General features: G+C 41.7%; 2 protein-coding genes across 4 annotated transcripts in view; one reads left to right on the top strand and one right to left on the bottom strand.

Annotated features, from left to right (window-relative positions):
• The window catches only part of ATP6V1C2 (ATPase H+ transporting V1 subunit C2), a 35,332-nt gene extending 24,735 nt beyond the window's left edge, over nucleotides 1–10,597 (top strand). For both annotated transcript variants that reach the window (XM_061622777.1, XM_061622776.1), the window contains 6 exons: nucleotides 1,064–1,132; nucleotides 3,542–3,634; nucleotides 4,962–5,055; nucleotides 7,192–7,289; nucleotides 7,913–8,042; nucleotides 9,578–10,597. In XM_061622777.1, coding sequence (XP_061478761.1) covers nucleotides 1,064–1,132; nucleotides 3,542–3,634; nucleotides 4,962–5,055; nucleotides 7,192–7,289; nucleotides 7,913–8,042; nucleotides 9,578–9,673 — 580 coding nt within the window. In that variant the 3' untranslated portion in view covers nucleotides 9,674–10,597. The remainder of the gene's footprint in view (nucleotides 1–1,063; nucleotides 1,133–3,541; nucleotides 3,635–4,961; nucleotides 5,056–7,191; nucleotides 7,290–7,912; nucleotides 8,043–9,577) is intronic.
• On the bottom strand, nucleotides 10,084–27,495 carry PDIA6 (protein disulfide isomerase family A member 6). Of its 2 annotated transcripts, none has more exons than XM_061622775.1 (13): nucleotides 27,251–27,495; nucleotides 23,036–23,177; nucleotides 21,427–21,484; nucleotides 20,501–20,627; nucleotides 19,203–19,309; nucleotides 17,614–17,753; nucleotides 16,545–16,659; nucleotides 16,043–16,183; nucleotides 14,597–14,681; nucleotides 14,411–14,483; nucleotides 13,822–13,980; nucleotides 13,234–13,330; nucleotides 10,084–11,695 (listed from the first exon to the last, which is right to left on the bottom strand). In XM_061622775.1, the coding sequence occupies exons 1-13, from the start codon at nucleotides 27,282–27,284 to the stop codon at nucleotides 11,624–11,626; spliced, it is 1,350 nt and encodes a 449-aa protein (XP_061478759.1). In that variant the 5' UTR covers nucleotides 27,285–27,495; the 3' UTR covers nucleotides 10,084–11,623. The 2 variants fall into 2 exon arrangements, with proteins under 2 accessions (XP_061478759.1, XP_061478758.1); XM_061622774.1 differs by lacking the exon at nucleotides 27,251–27,495 and adding an exon at nucleotides 27,057–27,117.
• Between the last annotated feature and the right edge of the window lie 5 nt (nucleotides 27,496–27,500).

The raw sequence follows: 27,500 nt of genomic DNA, 5'->3' as shown, positions 1-27,500 counted from the left end.
CTAGGTTGGGGGGCGGAGATGCACTTGGAGGCTCCCTCAAGCCGCTTGGTGAAGGGGGAGTTAACGCACGCTCAGAGGCAACCCCCTCTGATCTGTCTGGGGGTGGCATGCTCTCTTCTTCGGATATCGCGCCATCCATGGGAATTGACCCGTACTCAGCCTCACACTCCCTCCCAAGGTCTTGCTGAGACTCCACCACTCCTGCGTCTTCTGTGCCTCCTGGCAGCTGGGGAGTCTGAAGCTCATGTCTTCCCTCTCCCAAGCCCCGTGGGTGAGCAGAGGCTCAACAATGTAAGGGCCACAGAGGAGTTGCTGAAAAATGAGACAGGGCTAGGTATTGAAAACATATCAGTGACTCCTCAGCCCATATCGCCAAACAATTTCACCCCATGGCTTCATGTAGGCATTAAAAAGCAGGGGTGGGGGGTAAGGGACAAGACTGAATCCTTGTGGACAAGATGGAAAATATGTGGGACCACATATTAATGGGAAACAGGCTCATGGCTATCATGAGGGCTCTGATGTCTGCTGTAGCTCACAATAAACGGGCCTTGGTGTGAATGGTTATGTCATATCCCCCAAGACTAAGGACCCTAGTTTACATTTCAATCTAATTTATAATATTATAATATTTGTGTGTGTGTGTGTGTGTACACACACACGTATATACACACTAGGGGGGTCTGCCCCCCCTTCTCTCTCTGCTTGCCAACCCCCGCCAACCTCCCAGGTACCCCCAATGCCCACCTCCCTTGCCATCTCCCAGGCAGTCCCACCCCCTCACCAACTCGCTTGCCTCACATGTTCTTCCACTGCTACTGGCCCTGAACAAACTTTGATGCTGTGCAGTGCACCTAGGCCACACACTGGTCTTCTGCCTAGGTGGCTGCTGCCACAATGGCTAAACTATGCTGCCATGCCTAGGCTGCACACCAGCAATATATATATGGCTTAAGGTTGTCTTAATCTTGTCAATATGAGATGGATGGGCATACATTTGTGTACTAAAAGTAGCTTTTCTGTACATATAAATGTTGCTATATAAAATTTAATCTTGTTTTAGATCGAGCTATGTACAGTGGCAAAAAACATATGAATCACTTTCTGACATGGTGGTTCCTCGCTCTACAAAGTAAGTGAGATTTCTGAACTGGCTCATTTATCTGATAATTTTTATCTTAAACCACCCATTAACTTTGATTTACTTCCCTATTGGCCCATGGTAGATATTGTAAATGAAAGATTCAATACCATTAAATTGACCTGGCAGAAAAGCATAGACTTAAGAATGATATAACTTTAATTAGAGTTCTGATTAATATTATGGAGTGTTACCTCACTTGCTGAGGACATATGTCTCTAACCAAATCTGCACACTATTTCTGTGTATTCAGGGAATAAGCCCTTCTGGAACGTGAATGCCTAGAGGAATTTAGCTCAGATGGTGTGCTAGGGGAAAACTCCTCCCAATGCATCCTTGACCCTGTTTCACCAAAGGACCATCTGATGTCAGTCTGGTGGAGCCTCGCCCTACTAGCTTGCTGACCAATACAAATGAGCCAAGTGTGGGTAATGTTCAGGTGTGGTCTAGGTAGAGGATTGTCCTCATAAGGAACTTAAAGAGCCACAGGGAACAAATCAGAGCTTTCATAGAAAATAAAGGTTTTTACTGAAAGAGCAGTAAGACAAATTAAGGGGTTAATTATGAGGCTTTCCCAGCAGAGTGAGGGAAGGGTGGGAAGCAGTTCAGCTTCAATGAAAATAGTTGCAACAGGACTGAGGAAAAAGGCAAGAAAACAGGACTGCAGGAGGAGTGGGATTATTACTTATCTTTCTACCTAGGCTTTTAAAAACAGAAGGGAGTGATGGTTCCAGGATGCAAGGTGGTTACTAGCCAGAATCTCAGCATTAAAAAGGGGAAAATAAGACTGTAGGGCAGCCTTTCCCAACCAGTGTGCCTCCAGATGTTGTTGAACCACAACTCCCATCAGCCTCAGCCATTGGCAATGCTGGCTGAGGCTGATGGGAGTTGTGGTCCAACAACATCTGGAGGCACAGTGGTTGGGAAAGGCTGCTGTAGGGAGTAATAGATGGAAAGAAGAAGTAGTTCAGTTCAGGAAGGGGGAGAGCGAGCGAGCATATACTCGTGGCAGTTAGACGTGGGTATTGAAGACCTTACTAAAGAAGGGGGATGGTCTTGGGAGGGTGCTTCCCAGGCACAAACAAAAGAAAGATCATTGTCTTTAACAAGGGAGGAGAGGTTTGTGGATGAGTGGCTTTCCTGGTGGGTATGGTATTTCTTTTAAGTATCCTTCTCCGTTTGGACTCTAGAAGGCCAATCAATAGAGGCCCTTCCAGGTGACCTGTTTATTGAGCATTCATCCCGATTTGCTCACACAAAGCTTATTTGGGGTTAAACTAGGTCCAGTCTATATTTATTTATTTATTTATTTACTTGTTTCTTTATTAAATTTATATCCCACCCTCCCAGAAGGAGCCCAGGGCGGCAAACAGAAGCACCAAAAACACTCTAAAATCATAAAAACAGACAAAATTTATTAAAAGAAAACATCCTTAAAAACATATTAAAACAAAACATCTTTAAAAACATCTTTTTTAAAAAAAAGCTTTATAAACATATTAAAAAGCAATTCCAACACATCTACTTAATTTCCATTTTCTGCCTAACTCCGAAAGGGTCAGGATCCCTTCCTTCTTATGCCTTTAGCCACCATAAGTGAATTAGCATTACTGAAAGGGGAAGGTGGAGTTACAGATCTCTACTTGAAACAAGTTCCTTTACCTTATGAATGCTATTGTGGCCGTATTTGCACATCGCAGTGAGTTAGGAGTGGCTAACCTGTGGCCCTTCATATGTTATTGAACTCCAAATCCCATCAGTCCCAGCCAGCATGGCCAAAGGTTAAGGATGATAGGAGTTGTCCAGCAATTTTGGGAGGGCCACAAGTTTCCCATCCCTGTGCTAAAGATGTGTTACAATATCCTTTGGACTACCTCTCTTCTTGGCTTACTGTGCATGAACTGATCGTGCCTGCATTGATCTTCCCTGCTAGCACTGGAGAAAAACAAACTACAATCCTTGGCTTAGCATTATGTCCAAACAATGCCTCCAGTCACAATCATTATGTTCAGACATAATGCTAAGCCAGGGATCATGGTTTGTTTCCTCTGTGCACTAGCAGACCATCGTATACCATTAACCAATGAGGTGAGAGGGAAGCAGATAGCAATTTTGGTGTCATTGTTTTAATTGGCTTTTAGTTTTTGAATCAGCCTGAAGTGACTTTTCTGTTAATCAGATAAGAATGTTTGGTGAAGGGGAAGAATGAAAGCTGAAATTGGCATATAACATGCATAACAATATAAAACCCCTCTAGTGTGCCCTAATTAAGAGCCTGCTGAGAAAGTATCTTGACCTTTCATCTACCAGCTCTGATGATTATTAAATTGTATTTTTATTGTAATTGTTGCTGTTGTTGGCTGTCTTGGGTGCCTAGTGCAAAGTATTTTATTTCTGCAGGATGATCACTGAAGATGCAGAGGGAGGACTCTTCACTGTAACACTATTCCGAAAAGTGACAGATGACTTTAAAGCCAAAGCAAGAGAGAACAAGTACTGATCACTTTCCATTAGCAATGCATAAGAGAAGGAGCAGGAATGATTTCAGATGTTCTTACTTACCTGATTGAACAGAATGTTGGAAATTGTAGCTCTACAAGGGGACTCCTGCATATCTACAATATTCTTGAAGAAGCCATGGAGTAAACTGTTTTGAAATCACTTTAAATTTTGTAGTCAATGTGCAATTTACCACTCAATGTTTGTATGATTCTATACAGTCAGTGGCTCTAATCTAAGTAAGTTACTTGAGACTAAGCTCCATTGGAGCCAATGGGACAAAATTTAGTTGCACCTACCTTGGGCCGTGGTTAAAAGTATTTTACCCCATTTTTGAGCAAAAAAAGGCTTCCAGTGTGTTACAAGGAACAATAATAACAGTCCCTGCCTTCAGACTTGCAATCTAAAAAACAGGACACAAAAGGAAAAGTGATTGGGAGGGAGGGGGGAAAACCAAAATCAGGCTGTAGTTCTTATAAATTGTCGTTCTGGCATGGATGAGGGAAGCAAGCTCTCTACAGCTGCTCCTCCTCCTTTGGCTGATGGATAGGGCCAGGTTGCTCTCCTGCTTGTCATGATGTTCTTCCTAGGAGTAGAGGGCATAGTTTCCTAGTAGTCCTTGGTCCCCTGGTTGATGGCAGAGACCAGTGTGTGTTGCCTCTCTTATTTGACAGTGCAGTCCTAGGTGTGTCTGCTCAGAATTATATCCCACTGTGTTCAATGGAACTTACTCTCCAGTAGGTGTGTTTAGAACGGCAGCCTAAGGCCACAATCCTAACCCCATGTATCTGGGAGTAAGCCCCATTGAATTCAATAGGACTTACTTCTGAGTAGATATGGTTAAGATTGTGCTGTATGTCACCACAAATTATAGGTAGTGGGGCCACTATCTTTCAGCTTAACAAACCTTACAGGGCTATTGTGGATTTAGAGCCACCCTAGGGTTTCTGAAGAAAAAATGAGATGCAATATAACTTAAAAGAACTTTCCATTATACCACTGAACCTAATGAGTCAGTTTCCTCAGTACTGATGCATCCTTGTGGGTGTACACTCGTTAGAGCCGAGAGACAAAACATATTAATAGTTGCAAGAGCTCCTAGAAAGCTTTTCAGGTTGGTCTGATGGGATCTGCATGCTTAAAGGAGCTGCTGCGTTGCCATGGCTTGACACTGCTTCTTGACATAGCTTTTAATTTGTACCTTTAATATCCCTTACCCCACAGCTTAAAATACACACATAAGGCAGACAACACTATTCTAAATGCACCAATTTAATAAGGCAAAGCTGCTGAATGCCAGTACTTTTTCATTTGCTTGAAGGTTCATCGTGCGGGAATTTTATTTTGATGAGAAAGAGCTGAAGTGTGAAAAGGAAGAAATGAGGAAGTTAGCTTCTGATAAGAAGCAACAGTATGTGAGTATACTAACCAAGGTCATACCTTCAGCCAACCCCCACTGGAGTATTTTTCTATTTTGTATCTAGATGGCAGTTTGATTAGAGCATTCTCTTGTCAACAGAGAGTTAGACACAAAATGATTCAAGTGACCTTCCCAAGATCACTGTATTATCAAGGGATAACACTCATGCCAACTAAATACCAAGGCCCTTTCAAGGTGATTTTTTTAAGCAAAATAATTGTGTAGTTATTAGACATCTTTTCTCAAGACAATGTTTTGACAGCACATTTTACACGACTCAGAGCAATACTCTGTCTTCCTCCATCAATTATTTTCTTGAGTACTATGTGAGATGTCATTACTCAAGGATCACACACACTTGCTGGTAGCGTCTGTGAGATCACTGGTATGGATGAAAGTTCCTCCCACTCACCATGTCTACACTAGAGCTGAGCTGAAATTTCTCAGACTTTTTTCGTTTTGAGGAGAAAGTATCTGAGATTTTTTTTCTTACTCCATAACAAAATGATCACTTTGTATAATTTTCTTTGAATATTTCTCCCCCATTTTTTGTGGGGTTTGTGTGTGTGTGAGAGAGAGAGAGAGAGCTATTTTCCTCCCCATGATGCTCTGGAATGAAGTTGGGTCTGAAGCACTGTGGAGTGTGCAAAGTGGTGGGCAAGCTGCCAACACCAGTTCTGCAGACACCTCTTGCAGCAGAGCAGCAAAAGAAAATCTTTAGGAAAAATGAGTGAAGCTGTGGGGCTGCTAATGCTGAACCCCACCTCTGAGAATCTGTGGACAATTTTATTCTTTCTCTGGAGAAATTTGGTAAAATGATGCCCCCTTTCCAGATTTCTTTGTCCACAAATAGGCTGGGAGATTTTGAGAGGCCGTTTGTACATAGCAATAACCCATGCTGTTTTGGTTCACATTAGTTGTTTTTTTTAATCTTTAGAGGCTAAATGTTCGTACATCGTAACACCCAAAGTGTAAGGGCACGTGCTAGACTTCTTATACTCAAGTACAGTAGCAGCAAAGTGTATCCACCATTTAACAGATATCTGCCTCTGGCCCTCTTTAATGTATTTTTTAAGGCTGTATGCTTCTCCTTTCCACTACTAAAGCACATGCCTCTCCCACCTTGCTTAAAAGGGAAGAGCCCAAGTAATGCTATGCACTTGCACCAATATATGGAGATAAGATATCTTATGAGGAACCTGGGGATGAGGAACCTGTGGCCCTCCAGCTGTTGTTAAGATTCCAACTCCCATCACCCCTAATCACCATGGATAGGGATGATGCAACTTGTAGTACATCATCATCTGGAGGGCCACAGGTGCCCCACCGTCTTAGGCAGGAAATCCAAAAAGCACCCATCATGGTGATAAAGTAAATAACTGCTGTCTTTGACTGGTATGATGCATTCTTCCATTTCACCTCGCCTAATGATAGGGCCAGTTTTGTTGGCACTGGAACAGAACTGAGGGGAGCATGGCATAGGTCGCCTATAGAACATTTTTATTAGGTGCCTCATAAACAGAATAAAATAAATGCAACTTGCTCTCTGAACTAGACTCTAGCACAGACCTCATGGCACATTTCATTTATTTATAAAAATATTTGTGTACCACTATTCAAACAAAAATCCATGGTTTACAACAATCATACATATTAACAACAAGAAACATGTAAAAATTTAATAGCTGAGACCAGCTATTACAGAAAGGTATTTGCCTGCATAAGCTTGGCCCCATAGAAAAGTTTTCAGCAGATGTTTAAAGGTTAAAGCAGAAGGCACGTGCTGAATCGCTGTTGGCAGAGCATTTCATGGGATTGGGCCAATTACAATAAAGGCTCAATGTTTTGTTGCTGTCAAATGAGCCTCACCAACTCGGAGGACAACCAGTGATGTTCCTGCAGATGATCTCAGTGATAGAGCTGGGATATAAGTGTTCAGGTAATCCCTAAGGTACGTTGGACCTAAGTTGTTCAGGGCTTTGTAAATTAATGCAAGGACCTTGAATTTGGCTTGGTTGATGGGTAGCCAGTGCAGATGTTATAAGTGATGTCACATGATGTTGGCCACATAACTGTTTAATGGGTATCTTACAAATGTAAGTACAGTTTGCTATTTCCCCCCCCCCCAAAGGGTCCACTGTTGCGTTGGTTGAAAGTGAACTTCAGTGAAGCATTTGTGGCTTGGATTCACATAAAGGCTCTTAGAGTTTTCTCAGAATCTGTCCTCAGGTAAGCAGCTGAATACATATTTTAGATCCCCAATGATAGCCGTGGAGAGATTTAAGCACATACTTTTTCCTATTGATATCAAAAGCCCTTTGGCCTAAATCCTGTTTAGGTTACAAATGAAAACTGCCTGCATTGAAGCAGGAAGCTTGTTCCAAAAGCAGGAAGAGGAAAGTCAATAGAAATAGTTGAAATAAGTAGACGTCAGGTTTATGGGATGCTTTTTACTACTAGGGCCTTTAGATCCATCAACTGGAACCCGGTGAAAAACAATGGCTCAGGGGGACTGAGAAAGAATTCAAGAGAGCATATATATATGCTCAAGTACCCTCTGCCCTCTTGAATTCTTTCTCAGTCCCCCTCAGTCCAGGGAATTGTTTGCAGTACAACTGAATTCTGTCTTTTTATGCAAAATTCTACTCTTGGTTTTCCCCAGGCTTTAATTTAGCAGGCAGGGGAGGCCTTTATGTTACTATTGTAAAACAATGGCTAATCAGAAAGTCTTGCTGATCTACTGGTAGATCACTCTGTGATTTGCAGATCTTAATCCTACCAGTTTTAAATAGCATTCAGATTGTAATCCATTATCTCCTGACAGTTTACCTCATTCCTTTCCATTGATAAAGGTACGGACTACCAGTGAATTTCCAGGCAATGCTACTTCAGCCCAACAAGAAATCTGCAAAGAGGCTGAGAGAGGTCCTTAATGCAGTCTTCAAACATTTGGATGAAGTAGCAGCAGCCAGTATAATGGATGTAAGTGTTCAGTCCACTGAATGGGAAATGCAATTTCTGATCTATGAGCAGATTAGAGAAAAAAGCCGCTTTCTATGATTTGCATTCATATATTTTTTTACATTATTGTAATTATTATTGTTGTTCCCTAACCCCCCGCTGAAGTTATGAAAGCAGAAGCTTTTCATGAGCAAATAATATATAATAGCATGGCAAGAGAATAGCCAACAGAAAGCTTATAACAAGGAAAGTGTTGACACCTGAGTATTGCCACACACTCAGGATATTCTGGCTATATAGTTAAGGAGTTTGTACCCCCTCAGGTTTCTCTCATCGCCAAATAAAATCTAGACCATGGCCACTGGATGACTTCAGCCATTTACCCCAAGTGGCTCCATTGCCTTCTATACATAACATGTTGGATACTTACCCCATGTACACATTTAACAAAGCCAGGTGACTGCAGCATCTAGCAATATTGTAAGATGAGAATGTTATCATTCTTGCTTCCCCTGACTGGGTAGAGATGTGGAATTAACCCCCTCCACACACACACACATTATATTTAAAAACTCTTCTCTCCATTCATAACCATATATGCCTTGCATCTCAAAGGCATGCAGATCAGTTGGGTTATCTCACTGCAACAGGATACCATGAGCCTTTTACAGATTTCTTTGGTCCAGCTCATCTTGAGCTTTGAAGCAACGTGCTGTAATAGAACAGTGAATATATGTATTTCTTATTATACTCTTGAGCAGGGTCACCAAAGTCTGAGATAGGTAAAACTGTCATTTTAAGAGCTGAAGGTACTTGTCAGCGCTCTACTGCCTAGCTCACCTCCTTCCCATACATTCTTTTATGAATGGATTCTCAGAACAACAACTTTCAGATGCAGTATCTCAATTGTAACACTAAATCTGGAATTTGTCTGTGAAATGTCTTTTTATGCAGACCTATGAAATTTGCGGTTTCAACCTGTTTACTTTTCCCAAAAAGTACACAATCTGCACAAGTACTTGGTTTTTGGGGCGAGTATAGCACAGGGGGGAGAGCCTAGCTGGGAGTCCAGAGTCAGTGAGTTCAAATCCCTACTTGTGTCTCCTGGGTGTCAAGGGCCAGCTAAAGATCACCCCCACAGTGAGTGGCTCAGGGGTTATGTGCCCTGCCACCAGTGCAGCCATGGGCAAGCTGCATAGTCCCAAGGAGCCCAGTTGCCCCCCAGCTGGCAGTTGTGAGCAAGGAAGGGGCTGGCTTGTGCAGCTGTGGCAAGCTGAGCAGGCCCTAGCCAGCTGGGGAGGACTAGCCTCAGAGGGAGGCAATAGTAACCCCCCTCTGAATACCGCATACCATGAAAACTCTATTCATAGGGTAGCCATAAGTCAGGATTGACTTGAAGGCAGTCCATTTCCATTTTCATAACAAGATATTGAAGTGCATGTTTGAATTTTCAGAAGATTCTTTTCAACTATACCTACTCTCACCTAACCCCCAAATATACCTACTTGAGCATGTTTCAGTATTTTACACTAGTTATGTTTTTGGATCTTTTCCAGACTTCTATGGACATTCCTGGCTTGCAACTAAGCAATCAAGACTACTATCCTTATGTCTATTTCAAGATTGACCTCAGCATTCTTGACTGCAGCTAAGAAATGCCTGACTTGGAGCATGATTTGTCCTCTGGCATTTTAGCATTAGCATTTGGTTGTTCATGAACAATGAAACTGATGTGCAAGCACCTCCACTCCAAGCTGTTTTTTTAAGAACACAGTTCTAAGGGATCACATAATGGGGGTAACAGACTCTGTTCATGATAGCAAGTGTTTTCATTATAGCTGAGATTTCATCTGCTTTATACAGATACCATAATTTTGCCCTTTCACATTTTGAAAGTATTAAGATTCTGGAGCCTCCTCTGATCATGTTAGAAAACATGCTTTGCAAGGCAGTTGCTACAGTTGTATTTTTTTTTTGTAAATTACAAAAAAAGCTCTCAACCAGGATTTTAAATAAAAATCAAGAGGTATCTGGTGGTTAAAATGATGAAGTACTCTTTAAGTCAAGTATCTGTAACTGTTTAATGTACAGATTCAGTCAACAAAGCAGCTACATATTATTGCATGAAAGTTAATCAGTAGATCAAATACTGAATTTAGAATTTAATTTTTGGGGGTGGGTGGGTTATCTGTTTCAATTGCTTCTGTGTAGGACTATTAAAGAGAAATCCAAGCAGAGATTTTACAAGTGAGAACTGACACAAACAAGCTACCAGTTTCTTCCACTAATCTACTGTTTGGTGAAATAGCAAAAGAAGAAAAACTGGGTTAGCAACAGCCAAATAAAATATAGCATGGGAAATCTTACCCGTTTTGACAGTTTGCTGGAAGTACCTTATCTGCACAAGACTAGTGTAAACTACATGTTTCCCTCCAACACTGAAATTTATACTTCATCCCTAATGTCAACATGAATTGTAAAACACAACCTGGCAACCTCAAGGTTAAATGTAACGACTCTGTACAGATGAATAAGAATCAATATTGTAATGACTTAATAAACTTCTCAAAATGTAAGGAATTGGCCAAGATGATACCCAACAAGGTAGTTCCTTGTCGAAAGGCTAGCATGTATTTCTCTCCAAGAAGTTCTACATTTCCTGTGGCAGGGCAGAAGCATTTGTTTAATACTGACATTGTGTGCTTTGTCTTGTTTTTTTCAGAGATGTGTTAAACACTGATGGGTGCAATGCTAAACCTTAATCTGGAGTTGTGTCTCTGGATTAATGGGAACGTTCTGCAAACAGAGACTTTGCAGTAACCTTTTGCCCTATGAAATCACTCTGTTAAGCAGGCATGCAGATCAGTCCCTTTTCCTGATCACCAGCATCACCGCTACGTTATTTCTAGAAGATTCCAGTTACAAATAACACTCATGTCAAGAGTATACACACTTCTCAGGAGACTTAAGCAGTATGGTGCTTCCGTGAACCCCATTGATTCCAAAAAAGGGGGGATGAAACAATAGCATCCTGTCTAGTCAAGGACTACATTCTAGAAGACCCTATATAAAATTGCTCTCATGCTGTCAAAATGTTTGCTGCATTGATACCTGAAATATTTACTGCTTTGTCAAATGACAGAGCTCTGTACATTGTACAACACTGACACAGTGTGTCAAAAATATTTGTTTTATTCTTTCATTGAAATGAAGGCTAGAGTAACTAGTTTTTGGGAGGGGGGAAAGTAGATCACATTTTAAAACTAGTTACAAAAAAAGTCTTGAGTCACGGTCAACCACCACATGCCAGCTGGACAAAAGCCAAAACAGGAATATTTCAATGACAGATCAGTATCACACCCCCACCCCCCAAATATCTGTTGTGCAGGATACAATCAATTTTACTCAATACAAAAAAAATTCATAGAATTTTAAAGATGTGTTTTCTTGAGAGGCACACAGTTCACTTTTAACAGTGCTTCCAGTAAGTGACCAAGGGTTTCTCTCGGCGAAAATGCCACCGGGATATCCGTGTGATGCAAAGCAATGTTCCATTAAACTACTGCTCAAAGTCTCTCAAGAAACAAAGTGTCTTCAAGCTCTCACAATTCATCCTTATTATCCCAGTCATCAAGATCTACATCACTGAGGTCAATCTCCTCTTCAACTGGTAGCTACAAGACAATGAAACAGAGTATGAATTAAGTAGGCATTTATTTAGATATGCCAACCGATGACTCCACAATCTCTGGCCATTGATTATGCTGGCTGAAGCTGATGGGAGTTGTAGTCAAAAATAGCTGGAGGGCACCACACTGAGAACCCTTGAGCTAAAGAGTTCTCACTCTACTAGCATGCACAACAATATATGGAGCTCATTAAAAGTTTTGACAAACCTTGATCCTGCAAAGTTTGTTCAATCTTACTGCTAATTTCACACACAAGAATGGCACCAAGTAGACAGAGCTAACCAGATATATTTATAAACAAGGTTAGCAGCCTACTTGTACAGTAATATTTATCATGTTGGTTTGTAACAAGGCTTTTGTAGGGTCATCATTAAGAGTCTACCATACAAACGGAAAGGGGGAAGTTGTTCATACTAGCTATAGCAGAACTGGAATTTATTTATTATTTGATTTATATCCTGCCCTTCCTCCCAGCAGGAGCCCAGGGCGGCATGTATGAGAATATAATGGGCAGAACAGAAAAAAGGAGAAGAGAACTGCAAGCAAAGAAACACGAGACAGTAGATTGAATAGGAGGCATGATAAGCAACTTGGAGTTAGTACAGACAGGAGAAGCCTGCATGGGAAGTGAATTCTAAAGGTTCAGCATAGATAGACAAGAATGACAGCAACAGAGGTTTAGCAGGTGAGCCAGATGGCAGGATAAACAGATACGGCAACACTAATGAGAAACGGGTGAGATCAGGAGTTCGCACAGTCCATAGCTGGGCTAGGAAATGTGCTCTACATACAGGAATACCCCATTATACGGACCTTCACTTAACGTACACTCACTTTTACGGACATACTCCATCATGCCCGTTTACGTACGCTTGCTTCACACTTACGGACACTTAATGGTGCGTGGGGGTGGAAATAGACGCAATCGCGCCACCGCAAATCAGCACTTAACGGTGCGTGGGGGTGGAAATAGACACGATCGCGCCACTGCAAATCAGTATGTTGTGGACCACAACTCCCATCGATACCAGCCAGAATGGCCAACCATCTAGGATGATTTCAGCACCATGCTGGCCACTCATGATCTATGTGAGAAGGTTTACAATGCTATTAAATTTAATCTGAGAAGAGACAGACTTGGGGGTTGGGAGAAGACACCCATTCCCATAACACAATATCTGAATTCACTAGTAATGGAGTAGATTCCTAAAGAGCACCATTAGAGCCTTGACCAAATGTTAAAACGCTCAGATATGCAGAGTTCAAGAGAGTCAGTGTGGTGTAGTAGTTAAGGTGTTGGACTACAACCTGGTAGACAGAGTTCGAATCCCCACATAGTCATGAAGCTGACTGGGTGACCTTGGGCCAGTCACTGCCTCTCGGCCTCAGAGGAAGGCAATGGTAAACCACCTCTGAATACCATTTACCATGAAAATCCTATTCACAGGGTCGGCATAAGTCAGAATCGACTTGAAGGCAGTCCATTTCCATTTCCATGCAGAGTTCAAAAAGGTGCCTCTTACCTCACCATCCTTGCCATCCCATGGCTCTACTGTGTTAATCTTTGCAAAAGCCCCTCCTCCTACAGGTGCTGTGGACCCCCGACCTACAGACAATTCCCTAAATGAAAAAGGTTTAAAGCATATTTAAAATTTGCTGCACAACCTTTGGGGCAGCAGAGGGAAGAGAACACCAAACAGACTACTTTAAAGATAGGTCTGAGACAGAACAACTCTTTTTCACTATCCAATGGGCAATAGAAAAAACTGTTACCTAACATGTTCAAAAGATTTACTCAAAACCAAGCATAAGTTTTTGAAAACCGCTTAGGTTTGATGACAAATCAAGGAGTACATAAGTTTTGTTAAATAAATGTTTCAAAACTCAGAAAAAGCCAAGGCAAAGCATATGTAAGTTTTAAAAGATTCATATTAAAATTAGTCCCGACATAATCGGAAAATAAAAAACAATCCCAAGAATGATTTCCAGCTCCCATAGTGTTTCCTCCCCTACTGATACCCTACTGTTTGTTTTGGACAAAAAGCAGAAAACACATATGCTTTTTGCAATTTAGGTAGTGACAAAACATTCATAAATATATATTTTTATACCTTAGAAACTCATTAATCCCTTGTTCACTGAAAGATCCTTTCAGGAGTGCAAATTTCATCTTTCGAGCATTAACAGCTGCCATGGCTGGATATCCAAATCCTCCAATTCCCAAGGAGTTTTCAAGACCAGACTGCGCTCCAGCCTCTGTCCACAGCCACCTGAGAAAAGAGTGGAGGACACACATGTCGTAGCAATTGTAGATGAAGATCAATTCTCACTTTTGTGACTTAAAAACTAGTTTTGGAGCCCCTGTGTTTCCCCACCTCTGTTAATGCCAGTGATGTGCAACAAGAAAAGCAGGATTTTGGGGAGGGGGAGAGAGAAAGAAACAATGATTGGAACTGGCAACCGCACAACCCATTCCTAATCCCTTGCCCCCAGTGAACAATCAAGCTAATGTTAAATCTGCAATGGCCCACAACGCCTTACATTTATAGTTGTGCCTATCCTTCTCATGTTTAACTGGGGCACCTTCTGTTGCAGAATACAAAGTGACTTGCCCACTAAATAAATAAATAAATAAAACATCCTGCATAGGGTAGGCATTCCACCACCACACTGTCCAGATATGCCTTTGTATATACTTACCCCCACATCTTCTTTTTGTACTTGTCTGCCATTTTCAGCATGACTTCCAAGTAGGAATTCCGACCTGCAGCTCCTGTTGGACAGATGGGGAATCGCAAAACAAATAAATAAATGAACGTGTTTGATGCCAGTATTACAAACATACAGTCAACGAGAATGGGAAAAAAATGCTTTTCTTTTAATTACCTGTATCAAGAATATGGGGCAAGACAGAAATGATACAGAGCTGGTAAGCGTCACAAGTTTGCTTCAATACATCTTCATTAATAATCTGAGAGAGAAACAAATGCTTTACCACCAGCAGAAGTACAAATAATTAAAGCAGGCATGGGGGGGGGACTACCAGGCCTCTTTATCTGGCCCCAGCACTTTCCCCAAGACACCCCCCCACCCTGTCCCATTCTACAGAGTGCTGGCCATGCAGATGAGATCTCTCCCTTTATAGGCCAGCTTGCTTCATTTCTATGTTGTGGACCAAGATCTCCTGGATGGCCTGCTCGCTGGGTTCACTCTCTGTGTTCTGAAGGGCTTCCCATTCTCAGTGAACAGAGATGAAATGCAAACCAAGGTGTCTGTATGTATATGCGTGTATGTGAGACAGACAGACATGACAGACAGATGGGGCAGGGAAGGAGGGGAGACAAAGAGCGACTCATGTGAGGCATGTGCTTTAGCCCTGCCCAGTTGGGGTGCTGGCCCTGCCTGCTTTCCCCAAGGGAATCTGGCCCTTGGAGGTGAAAATTTTCACCGCTTCCAAATTAATGACTGGGTAAAAGGCAGTTCAGCGCAACAGGCTGTAGTTTCATTCTCCCACAAAGCCTACTCTGCCTCTAACTGCTCTATTTCGCCCACTGTGACTGGCCTATCTACTGCGATGCCAAAATAGAGCTTTGTAGCCATGTATGCCAGGGCTCCTCTAGCTATTGTTTGGTGTAGCTGCTCTGACATCACAACTGCCCCATATAGCAGCTGTGTGCTAAAAGGATCCTTGGGAGACCTCAGAATTTACATTTCTAAAAAGGTCCATGAACACCATTAAGCCACATTTAATGCTTCCTACATGCAAAAGGGCTCTCAAAAAAGGCAGCTTCTTTCCAAGCTCTTTGACAGTGAACAGAAAGACAACCTCTCTTGTTTATGACATTCAACATGTTAATACAGCCAGTATTAAAACTCGGAGAGTAGAGAAGTATCCTATATTCTTGAGGGTTTGTTTCCAGCTGCGTAAGATTTTGTGAAGGCAGTATTGCATTTTTCTATTCTAAACTACAGCTAAGATCTTTTTAAAAAAAATCCATAGGTAGATAGATACTACAGAATAAACAAGAGAAACTACTCAAAAGAGGAACAAGGGCGAAGTATTAGCATGCAGAGGGAGCCCAAGGTTTACAAAAGTAGAACATAAATCTTTAGGGGGGAAAACACTAAGGGAGAACAAACAAACCCAAGTACAGCCAAGGAGTACTGAGCATGCTCAGTGTCCACAGACTGCTGTGTCCGTTGGAGTAAATGGAATGGAGTATCATGAAAGAAGGCATGGCTGGCTGAAACAGGTGTACTCTACATTGCTACAATTTGTATCAGGTCCCAATCATAAATGTTAAATAGCAAGAATTAGTTTTATCAGGATACCTCTAGAACTTCAGGTGGTGGAGCATTCTCTGAAAATAGGTCTAGAGCACGAGCTACAATATCAGATTTTATCCTTCCACCATCATAATCGGCAGGGTCTTCTCCCTTCTGGAAGATCTTTATTGTAGGAAAACCACGAATCTGGAATGGTAACAAATCAGAGTCACAAATCTGACAAGAAGGGAAAGCCACTGAGCTGTTACATGGTTTAAAAATGGGTGAGCTGAAACAAACTATACTTTTGCATAATCCCGTTTCTCTACATAGCAGGAGTGATGTGCAATCATAGGAGCCACTGCATACGTGTCCCAGCGTTGAAATTTTTTTCCTGACATGGGATATAAATACTGGCTGTGTTGTCACTCTGCATTTTAAAATGCAGTACACTGAGTTACAGAAGCTACAGTAAGTGCTTATAAGTAGGGGGGGAAAACCCTTGTCATTAGAAAGCAACCACTTTCATGTATTTAAGACAAAAAGAACATTATTTTTATCGACTCACCCCATATCGGCTTGCTAACACCTGGCTCACTGTAGCATCTACAGCACCCAATTTAACTTTTCCATTGGTTTGCTCCTTCACTTCTGTTGCAGCTGCTGCCCATTCTGGCTCTAGACTGCAGGAAGAAAGATGGGGTTTGGTCAGTAGCAATTAGCAGTGGACTCCAAAATGTTTATTTTTTATAACATCTTTCTTCATGTCTGAAGGAAGAGCAAGACTAAATGTAGTCTCAATGTATTGCCTCTAGATGTTGTCGGATGCCAGTTCTACCATTAGTACCAGCTAGCATGGCCAATGGTCAGAAATTTGTTTTTGTTTCTTTAAAGTCATTTCTATACCGCTTTATATTATTTGGGAAACAAATCTCAAAGCAGCTTACAACCTAGATTAAAACACTGAACAAAACATAGCAAAATATTAAAAGAAAACGTTACAAATTCAGGCCAAATATAGAAGACACATTCAATGATGGAGAGTTATTATTATTAATTACACTGGTATACCGCCCCATAGCCAAAGCTCTCTAGGCGGTTTACAACAATTAAAAACATTAAAAACAAAAATACAAATATACAAATTTTAAAACACTTTTTAGAAGAAAAAAAAAACCCAATTTAAAAACACATGCTAAAATGCCTGGGAGAAGAGGAAAGTCTTGATCTGGCGCAACATCTGAAGGGCCAAAGGTTCCCAATTCCTGCTCTATAATCTATTAATTTTCCAGCAGGCCTCCATTTCAGATTCATTTGTGACAAAAGAAGGGTAACTGGCACCAGAGACTGCATTTAAAGCAAAAGAGAAACTCCCAGTATAACAAGAGAATAAGGGTGTTCATCCATTTTCAGCAATCACAAGCTGAAGAGCGATTCAGGCTGCAATCCCACACACATTTACTAAATACAAGTTCCATTGAATACAATGTGAGTAGATATATATAGGATCACAATGTCCTTAAGACCAGAGCCCTACCTAAAAACAGTTAAGATGTGCCTCAAGAAACATTGAACCATGTTGTGCACAAATAGTAAGCAAATGACACCTTCAACTCACAGCCAATGGTTTTACATACTTTTTGCAATGTCCACACCAAGGAGCATAAAACTCTACCAGCCAGATATCTTCACTATTCAAGACATTCTTATCAAAATTGTCATCTGTCAGCTCAATCACATCCTTTTTGCCTGAGCCTCCTCCATTTTCTCGGCTGCTCTGTAATTTGAACACATAAAAAGTTGCCCCAAATTTAGTGTGAATTTGAATATACTTCAGTAGTAGTAACTTACCAGCATCCGTTTAGACGCATGCTTTTATTTTTCTTTATCAGCTATTTTAAGTTTATATGGCCACCAACAAAATATGTTCTGTGGGTGGCTCACAGAATACAAGTACAAATACAATATCAAAACAGTAGAAAGCAACATAAAATGGTTCTTTTTAGTAGAGAAGGAAACAAAACAAGTAATAAATGTGGATATACAATAAAATACAATTAGCAGAATGAGAAGCCCAGATTGTAAAAATGTGAGTTGTTTGAAAGGCCTGGGCCAGAGGTCGCCAACGTGTTGCCCTTCAGACATTGTTGGGACTCCAGCTCCCATCAGCCCTAGCTAGAGTGGCCAATAGTCAGCGATGCGAGATGTCCACCAACATCTGGAGGGCACCACATTGGCTATCCCTTGCCTAGGTGAATACAAATATCTTCAACTGGTGCTGAAAAATCCATAAATATGACACTAGGCAGACATTTTTGAAAGCATTTCACCTTGCAAGTCTTGAATGGCTGACGTTACTGTTAGACCCAGAAGCATTTCTATTACAATTTTTCTTTGCAATTTCATTCCTTGCCAGCCATCAAATCCAAAATATATTCTGTCTTTCTTCACTACTTCTTCTGTTGTCCCTCCACCCCTGCATTTTGGTACATGTACAACATTCATTCATTCATTTATTGGACTTGTATACCACCCCATAGCCGAAGCTCTCTGGGCTGTTTACAGCAATCAAAAACATTAAAACATATATACAATTTAAAACACCTATTTTAAAAACAATTTAAAAGACAATTTTAAAATTTAAAACAATATAAAAACAATTTAAAACACATGCTAAAATGCCTGGGAGAAGAGGGAAGTCTTGACCTGGCGCCAAAAAGATAATAGTGTTGGCGCCAGGCGCACCTCATCAAACAAATCATTCCATAATTTGGGGGCCACCACTGAGAAGGCCCTCTCCCTTGTTGCCACCCTCCGAGCTTCCCTTGGAGTAGGCACCCGGAGGAGGGCCTTTGATCTTGAACATAGTGTACGGGTGGGTTTGTATCGGGAGAGGCGTTCCATCAGGTATTGTGGTCCCAAGCCGTGTAAATTCTTCACAGGCAAACACCAATCCTGCATTTAAGAAGTTTGCCGTGTGTGATATTTAAGAGTTGAGCAAGCACACTGCAGTGCTGACATCTTATGACAACTTGGCTTCCCACCTTTCTTTTAAAAAAATATTTAAACCAGTAATTAAAATTATAATAAGTTATCCATTTAATGCAACTGAATCCCAAACAATTGTGCTCCAATTAGCCTGCAGTAGCTGTGTGCAAAATCTCCTGCATGTTCACAAGGAACGGGTCTCTGAAATAATCTGTTGTTTAGTACTGCTTGGATGTACCTGTTTTCCAGAGCTGTATCCACCTCCTCTGCCACTAAGGCGATCTTTCACAAGCGACCGGAGAGCACTTAAAGCAGCATCAACAATAGCATCACTCGTCCTGGCCCCTAAGATCCAAGAGAAAGACACTCAGGAGACTAAGCAATAATGTTAAGGCCAACTGTATGTCAGTGCCTGTTGACACTTTCCAGTGGTAGGCTTGAAGGGTGTCCTGGTGCCTTCAACAGTCATGAAGCAGGGAGAAAAAACTGTCAGGCAACTTCTCTAATCAGTGCTGTATCAATGCTGTACTAGGAGAAATCACATCTGCCAGAAGGATTTGTATGGTAGTTAACGGCACTGGAGGCTCAAATCTGGAGTTGGAAGTCCTACATTTCAGAATTCAGTGTGTGCCTTCTATTGTAGCCTATAGAAGTCTATTTTCAAGACTAACTACAGCACCAGGGGATGATTTCAGGTGGACACAGCTAGGGAGGAAAGGAGTAATTATTCTCTTCCCAGCTGTAACTCCCCCCAAAATGCCTCCCTACTGCACTGCAATTAGGCTGGGAGGGGGGAAGCTACCATAGAAGGCTTCTTTCAAGCGTAATTACAATGGAGAAGGGGCAACTGGGTGGGGACAATCAAAGCTGGGGAAAGTTACCCCTTCCCTCCCCAACTGTGACCCCCACACACACACCAAAGATGTCCTCCCTGCCACAATTAGGTTGGAAACAAAACCTACTGATTCCAATGGAAGGATTTTTTTCAAAGCTAACCCAGACATAGTGATTTTCCTGGATATTACAACTGGGAAGGGAACGGTAGTTTTTGCCTCCCCAAATGTATTCTCCGAGAAGCTCCCCCACTCCAACACACAAAATTAGGTATACTGTAAGTGCTGATGGGGAGGAAGTGCATGGTTGCAGTGTATACATAGTGCCCATGACTCCAGTTTGCCAGCATGCCCATGGCTCAAAAAAGTTTGGTGACCCCTGGTGATCACCAATGCAGCTCAGGGAAAAAAAGGTACAAAGGCAGAGTATCTGTATCACTCTTGGAACACTCCAGCTTCATCTTTGCAGTGCAGATCAGCTACCACGGTTAGCTTCTGGCAATTTCAATGCATAGAAAAGGACACAGTATGATAATTGTCTTTACAAAATACGGCCTAATTAGTTGGAAAACTAGAGGAGACTGTAAGAAGTTCCATGTAAGATGCTTATCAGTGAAATACGTGAGACTCTACAATAATAGCTGAGTCTTGTATACTCACTACAATAACAGTATTACAATAAAAGTACCGCTTTAAAAAGTACCTTGATAATCTTCTGCTTTGTTCTTGTTGGCACCAAATATCTTGATAGTGGGAAATCCTTTGACACCATACTGACCACCTAGGGACTGATGCTTATCTGCATCAATTGCCCCTACTTTCACAACCCCCTGTAAGAAAGAAATACTTAATTTAGTGTCTGGCCTATCCTCCCAAAGTAGCCCAGCGTGGCAATCATCAAAATGTTAAAACAGAACAATTTAAAACAAGCCATCACCGAGAAGGTCCTGTCATGAGTGCCAGTTGGGCAGCAGCCGGAGACAGAATCACTAACAGAGCCTCCCCTGTCTATTGTTGCAGCCTGAGCTGGTTGATATTAGGAGAGGTGCTCTTTTAGGTACTTGGGTCCCAAACCCAGGTGTTCCACCATATGGAATGGGGCACTTCTCAGCCTACTGTTGCAATCCTATATGGTCATCTGTGGCACCAGTGTTTTAATATAAAGACTGTAAAACATTACACTTGCTCAAGGCAAATAAGCCTTTTTTTTTTACAATGGCACCTGCAACAGCCAGCCTTCCAGAAGCCAAAAGAGAAAAAGCCCATAGATCCGTAATAGATGATATGCTTACAGGTGTTTTGGATGCCCATCATCCCCAATTCCATTGTACATGCTGGCTTGGGATGACAGGAGTTGTAATCCAAAGCATCTGGAGGGCACCTGGTTGGGGAAGGCTCGTCTACACTGACTGGTGGCAGCGGCTGTTCCACCCTTGCCTGGAGATGCCAGGGACTGAACCTGGCAACGCATGTCATGTGCCACTGAGCTATGGCCTTTTCCCCTCTTGGAAGGCTGGCTATTGCCAGCTGCCATTGTAACACGCTGCTTATTTGCCTGCGCTAGATGGACCTATGGCATAACTCGGTATAAGCCAGCTCTCTCTATTGTCTTGTGGATAGGTGACTCACTTTTAGTGCCGTTGCAGCTTTTTTCCATTCAGGGGTCAGTCTTTGACAGTGGCCACACCTTTCAAGGAAAGAAAAGAAGTAGTAGTAGTAACTTCATGTTTAAATCCTGTACGTACAACCTGCGTACAAATTCACAAATATGAATTCAGACACTTAAAAACATTTGTAAAAGCCAAATAGGCCACTAGGCAATATAACAAACATTCAATGGATTTGGAGCAACAGGAATAGATTGTGAAGGAATGGACTTGAAGGGCCATAGCTCAGTGGCAGAGCATCTGCTTTGCATGCAGAAGGTCCCAAGTTCAATCCTTGGCATCTCCAGGTGGGGCTAAGAGAGACTCCCTGCCTGAAACCTTGGAGAGCGGCTGCCAGCCAGCATGAAGAATACTGAGCTAGATGGACCAATGGGTATGACTCAGCATAAGGCAGCTTCCTATGTCCCCTGCTAGTTTTACTTTCGCCTTCTAGCGCTCCATGCAGTTTGGTATCGGCACCAGTTATTGGTGCAGCCTCTGAAGGAAGTACAATGGGACCAATAGCAGCAGCAGCATGGATACCAATGGGCATGGCCCCGATTACAACAACCCTATAAATCAGGTGCTATGAAGACGCTACAGCAGGGGAGGAAAGGTAGCAGTGGGACCAGGCTCCCTGAAAAGCAGTGAGTTAAAGGGGATGCCTCTGCTTGTCCAGGCTGAGTCAAGTGGTGAGGAGGGGAAGGAACAATGGCGCACGGCAACAGCAGCAGGGCTGTCTGAGACGATCGGAACCTGGCCTGCCAGATGGGAATGCAGATCACCCCTTCCCTGCTCATCAGATCAATCATCTGAAGAGTGGCGAAGGGGCAATGACCCCCCCGCTCCTCAGCTGATCTGCACAGATCAGGCAAGGAAAGGGGTGCTTTGTGCTTCTATGTGTGGGTGAGGTTTATTTTTTGGGGGGGCTGTCACACCCACCATGGACATGCAGCCTCCAGAGTTAGCCAAAGGTGGACGTAGTCATCATGCTGAAGAAGGTACCCACCTCTGACCTATGCGCACACTAAACATATGGGGAGAAAAAGGAATTTGCCCGCTGGCAATACCCTGCCGATATGACGCACCTACTGGCCGGACATGTTTGCAGATAAATGTCCTCCTCACATACAGCCAACTAGAAACCAACAAAAAGACCTACATATGCAGACACTCTTTCATTAATGGTGCACACATGGTCACTGAAGGGGTGTGGCAAGCAAGCACACTGGGATTAAAAGGTACAGCCCCACTCACACATTCAGCAAATATGTGGGAGAGGGTTTGTCAAAACCAACCTTTATCAACCGGGTGTCCTGCTGGTGTTTTAGACTACATTTCCCACAGCCATGCATCCCAGTTTTAGTCTGGAAGGCATCAGGTTGGTAAAGGCTGACCCACACATGCACACTCTTGCCTAACCTGGTCACTAATTCTGATCACAGCAGTTTTAGCTAGACATTCTGTGCCAAGATCCAGAAAACAGCTCCTAGCAGGGTGGCTGGCTGATAACTACAATCAGAGAAGGTTGTGGATAGAACATGTATCAGTAGGAATGATTCTTCAAAAGAAATGGCTCAATCAGAACTTACCATGGTGCATAGAACTCTATCAGCCATAAACTGTCACTCTGAATGACCTCCCTATTGAAGTTTGTTGGTGTTAGGTCTATAACATCATCACTGGAAGAATATAAGCTGTTAACAGCAAGGAACAGTGTGCAGCTTACAGTTCCTAGAAAACAAAACCGAACAAAATTAAAGACCTTTCAAAAAGATAAACATCAGCTTTGCTATGTTTATGGCTAAAAGAACTCATACATGCTAAAACAATAGAATGTAAAAGAAACCTGATCCAGTGCCACCAATCCAAACAGGGAAATAATTATTATTAAGCTAAGGGACACACCCATGTTCCACCTTTCCCATTAATGTGGTGCTTCCAATCTCTCTTCATGCAACTACAGTCACCAGTTCAAAGCATAAGGGTGCCTGTCGACCAGTTTTTGTCAGACACTGTGTGTGCTTGTAGGGTTAATAACATGTTTTGAATGCTACCTGTTGACACACCATGCCAAAGTTGGCGCTGGGCAGTATTAACGCTCCCAAATGCTTAATCTTTCATGGAGCCCAAGTCAGGTTTTTGTGGACACTCTGGATTCACTCCAACTAAGGATACAATCCTAGACACACTTATTAGAGAATATACCCTTTTAGGGACAACAGAGCTCACTTCCAAGAAGCCAGCCATAGATATGTATTGCATCTCACAATCTTTGAATTTCTCAAGGCACAAGTCACCTCCTCTTCCAATGCTGACTGCACCAATATACATGTGTTATTATGCTGCATATCATTTTACTGCTATGCTTTCCTAGTCACTTTATGCCAATAATCAGAACATTCTTAGCATTCTCTTTAAAAGTTATAAAGAAAATACATTTAAATTCAGCAGTAGAAATGTTTTTGAAAATCTACTCTAGTATCCAAGTGTTAGGAGGGTTCAAACCAATCTTTTGCAGCCAACGAATCCTGCTTATCAGTTCTGGCCAGTTCTGACACATTTTGCATCAATGGGATGGTCCATGGAAAAATTCCCCACATGAAACAGCCTTCCCATGCAAGATATATAAAAGCAACTGTGTTGGGAAGGTATCACTCTTACAACTTGCTATAAGATCCCATGAACAGGATTCCAGAATAACATAGTTATATGGGTTTGGTCACCAGTGAGCTACATGGATGACTCATTCCAACTAGGGTTGCCAGATTCCTGGCCTGATCCTGTATCTTTAGGAGAAGAGAAAGTCATCCAAGTGCCGGTGTTCTTGCAACTCTGTAATGAGAAAAACCACAAGGTGGAATTCTCCCTTCCCCCTGCACAACTTTTAAAGATACACAAGACCTCTTTTTTTTTTTTTACAATAATTTTTATTCAAATTTTCATAAAACATAGAAAACAAAATCATAAAACATTCAAAGACAAAAAACAAAACAAAACAAAAATGATTAAACAATAAAATAAAATAAAATAAAATGTTGACTTCCCATTTGTCACATATCAAATCAGTTATAGGTCTACAATATATAACAATCCTGTCTCTTAAATCATATTATAAAATCACTTTCCTCCAGTAGTTATCTTAATTAATCATCAAATCTCATAAACATTACTTTATTCTTTCCACAAAAAGTCAAAGAGAGGTTTCAATTCTTTAAGAAATATATCTATCAATTTTTCTCCAAATAAACATGTCAATTAATCCATCTCGTTAATAATTATAATAATCTTATTGTCATAACCATAGTCCAAATAAACATTTCGATTAATCCATCTCATCAGAATCTGTTAGGTCCAATAATTTCAATAGCCATTATTCCATTATCCCTATTAGTTCCATCTTCCATCTTCAATAGTCCTGTGAAGTCCAGTAATTTCAGTGTCCAATCTTCCATTATCAGTATTCCATAATAATCTTGCTGTTGTAGCCATAGTCATATAATAAGAGTCTGATGGGAATTTCCTCTATCCCAAATATTTTCTTGCCATCCATTCTGAATAAGTTGCTGAAATACTGTTGTAAAGTCATATCTGTGTTCTTCTTTTTTACAAAATGCACTGGCTCATCTCTTAAGAGTTTTTCCATTGTCACATGGCTGCAGTTAATTCCATAGATTTTCTCTATATCAAGCTCCATCACATCATTCCAGTCCAGAAGATTATCCAAGCCATTGATAACTTTATCTCTAATATCTTCATTAATTTCTTCAGAGATAACATTAAATTCCAAACAGTAGATTTTATTTCTAAAATCCATAAACGCCAGATCTTTTTCCAATTCCACATTTGTTCCAATCTCCAGGGCTTGTATCTTCCCTTTATTTTTTCTTTTCTCATCTCTGATCTCATTCTCCTCTCTCACAGGATCCCCTATTTCTTTAAGCTCCTGCGTCATTTTGCTCAGTTCAATTTTCAGCTCCTTACTACCCTGTCGCAGGGTTTGTTTCGTTATCTCAATCTCATCCATTATTTTCTGAAACATAATTACTTCCAGATTCTCAGCCACTTTCTTGATTGCCATTTTTAAAACCACGAAAACAAAGCAAAACAAAAATAAAGAAGAACCACTTCTTATTTCAGCAACAATTGGGTTAATATTCCAGGCTTGATGACATCACAGTATAAACAGAGCAACCTGCCTTATCTCTCTATGTTCAAGAATGCAAAACAAATTTAGTTCCCAGCATCAAAACAGTTAGTGGCGTTGTGAAGAAGCAGATTCGTCAAAATAAAATAGACCAAAAAGAGAATAGTCCCAGACAATATAATATTCCTCGGAATAGAAATCAGGAATAGAAATCCCTCTTCTGTTTATTATCTTTAGAATGCACTTCCAGGACAGCTTTTTGCGACAGAAACAGAGATAAGCTGTTAATTTCGTGAATAACAGAGAAGAGCTATATCTCACCCAGAAGTTGTCCAAAGCCGATCAATCTGACAAATCTCCTTTTGCTGCAACAATTTAAACCAAGTAAAAAAAATAATAGAAAGAAGGGTGCTTGCCTGTTAGTCCGTTCTCTCTTTAAAGAAAAGATAAACGTATCGCTTAAGCAGATAGAGCTTGTTAGGAAGTCCGTCCGGCATTGTTGGCTGGACCTTATCTCATAAATTAATGAAATCCAGTCCTCCCAACAAAAACAGGCTTTGAGGTTGATCTCTACGTTTCTCCCTGCCCGGGAGAAATTTCATCAGTCAAAAAAAAAAATGTTCTGACTGATTTATATCTGAATAAGCTTCTTTTGAGGCGGGAGCCCGTCCCAAAAGCAGGCACAAGCGAAGTCACCCTTCCCGGAAGTCCAAGATACACAAGACCTCTTGAAGACTGGGCCTGGCAACCAAGAGGTCTTTTGTATCTTTAAAAGTTGTGCAGGGGGAAGGGAGAATTCCACCTTGTGGTTTTTATCATTACAGTGTTGCAAGAACACCTGCACTTGGATGACTTTCTCTTCTCCTAAAGATACAGGATCAGTCTCAGGCCAGGAACCTGGCAACCCTAATTCCAATGTACACCAATAAAGATACCATTCTATGGAGACCTAAGAGAACTCATCTTTTCCTGCAGAGCATTAATCCCAAATCAGAACCCAAAGAATAAGATTAACGAGTGATGTGCGTGTTTCAAGGTGTGGCTGCTATCCACAGCAAGCTGCCTTATATAGAGTCAGGTCATCTTCTATCTACTCTTGACTTAGCAAAGGGTCAAATTTAATGTATGAACAGCGATACGGGCAGAGGAAGAAACCATGAACACAACCCTGAGAGATCCTGGGAGGAAGGGCGGGTCAAATATAACATAGTAATGGTATTTGGCAGCAAAGTCCTCCTTCCTTTTCATGCGCCTCCAAAGACATTCCCACCCGCCTCCATCAGCATCAAAATTGAGCATTGCGTGTATGTATTTGGGGGGGGGGGAAGCGAGATACCAGATATCTCTTCTGTTAAAAGGATACTTGCATTCTGTTCCAAAACGTAGCAAAAGCTCAAAAGAAAATAGCTTCCCAACCCATTCAGAACTAATGTAAAAGTTTGATCCTGAGACTATACAACCCATACCCGTTTGCAACTTGAACAACAGGGCTAATTTCTTTCTTTCATACATCCCAATCTAGCCGCCCAATAGGCCCGAGGTTGTGAGTATCCTATTCTAACCTTGTAACGACGCCGGCCAATGCCAGCCATCTCCCACCTTGCAAATAATTAAAGACCCAGCAGCCTTTTCTTCTCCATTACCAACACACATCCCTTACCAAGCAAAAAGCGTCTCCCGCCGAATGCGCCCATAATGCACCCTTAAAATCCTCCGGCTTGCTCGCTCTATCTTCACCTTCTACACTCTAGCCTTCCCCTCCGGTAAGAGTACCAAATGCTTCGGCGAGCCTAGCCGTGGCCGCCGCCTATTGGTGCTCTCAGCGTTCTCTCTTTTGCATAGCCAATGGAAATCGGACGGATCATGCCGCCGCGCAAGCGTTCGGAAGGGAGGAGATAACTCCGTTTGGG

Source organism: Rhineura floridana, chromosome 4, assembly GCF_030035675.1.
Source record: "Rhineura floridana isolate rRhiFlo1 chromosome 4, rRhiFlo1.hap2, whole genome shotgun sequence".
In the NCBI taxonomy this organism is placed as follows: domain Eukaryota; kingdom Metazoa; phylum Chordata; class Lepidosauria; order Squamata; family Rhineuridae; genus Rhineura; species Rhineura floridana.
The sequence above is the reverse complement of the archived record's forward strand: the minus strand, read 5'-3'. Positions and strand labels throughout refer to the sequence as shown.

Coding starts and splice junctions, on each gene's coding strand:
- PDIA6 (XM_061622774.1), bottom strand. CDS start 27,102: ATGTATGAAAGAAAGAAATTAGCCCTGTTGTTCAAGTTGCAAACGG. Junction 19,310..20,500: donor CAAAGCAGAAGATTATCAAG/GTACTTTTTAAA, acceptor CTTGGATCTTAG/GGGCCAGGACGAGTGATGCT. Junction 14,682..16,042: donor CACCACCTGAAGTTCTAGAG/GTATCCTGATAA, acceptor TTTCTCTCTCAG/ATTATTAATGAAGATGTATT.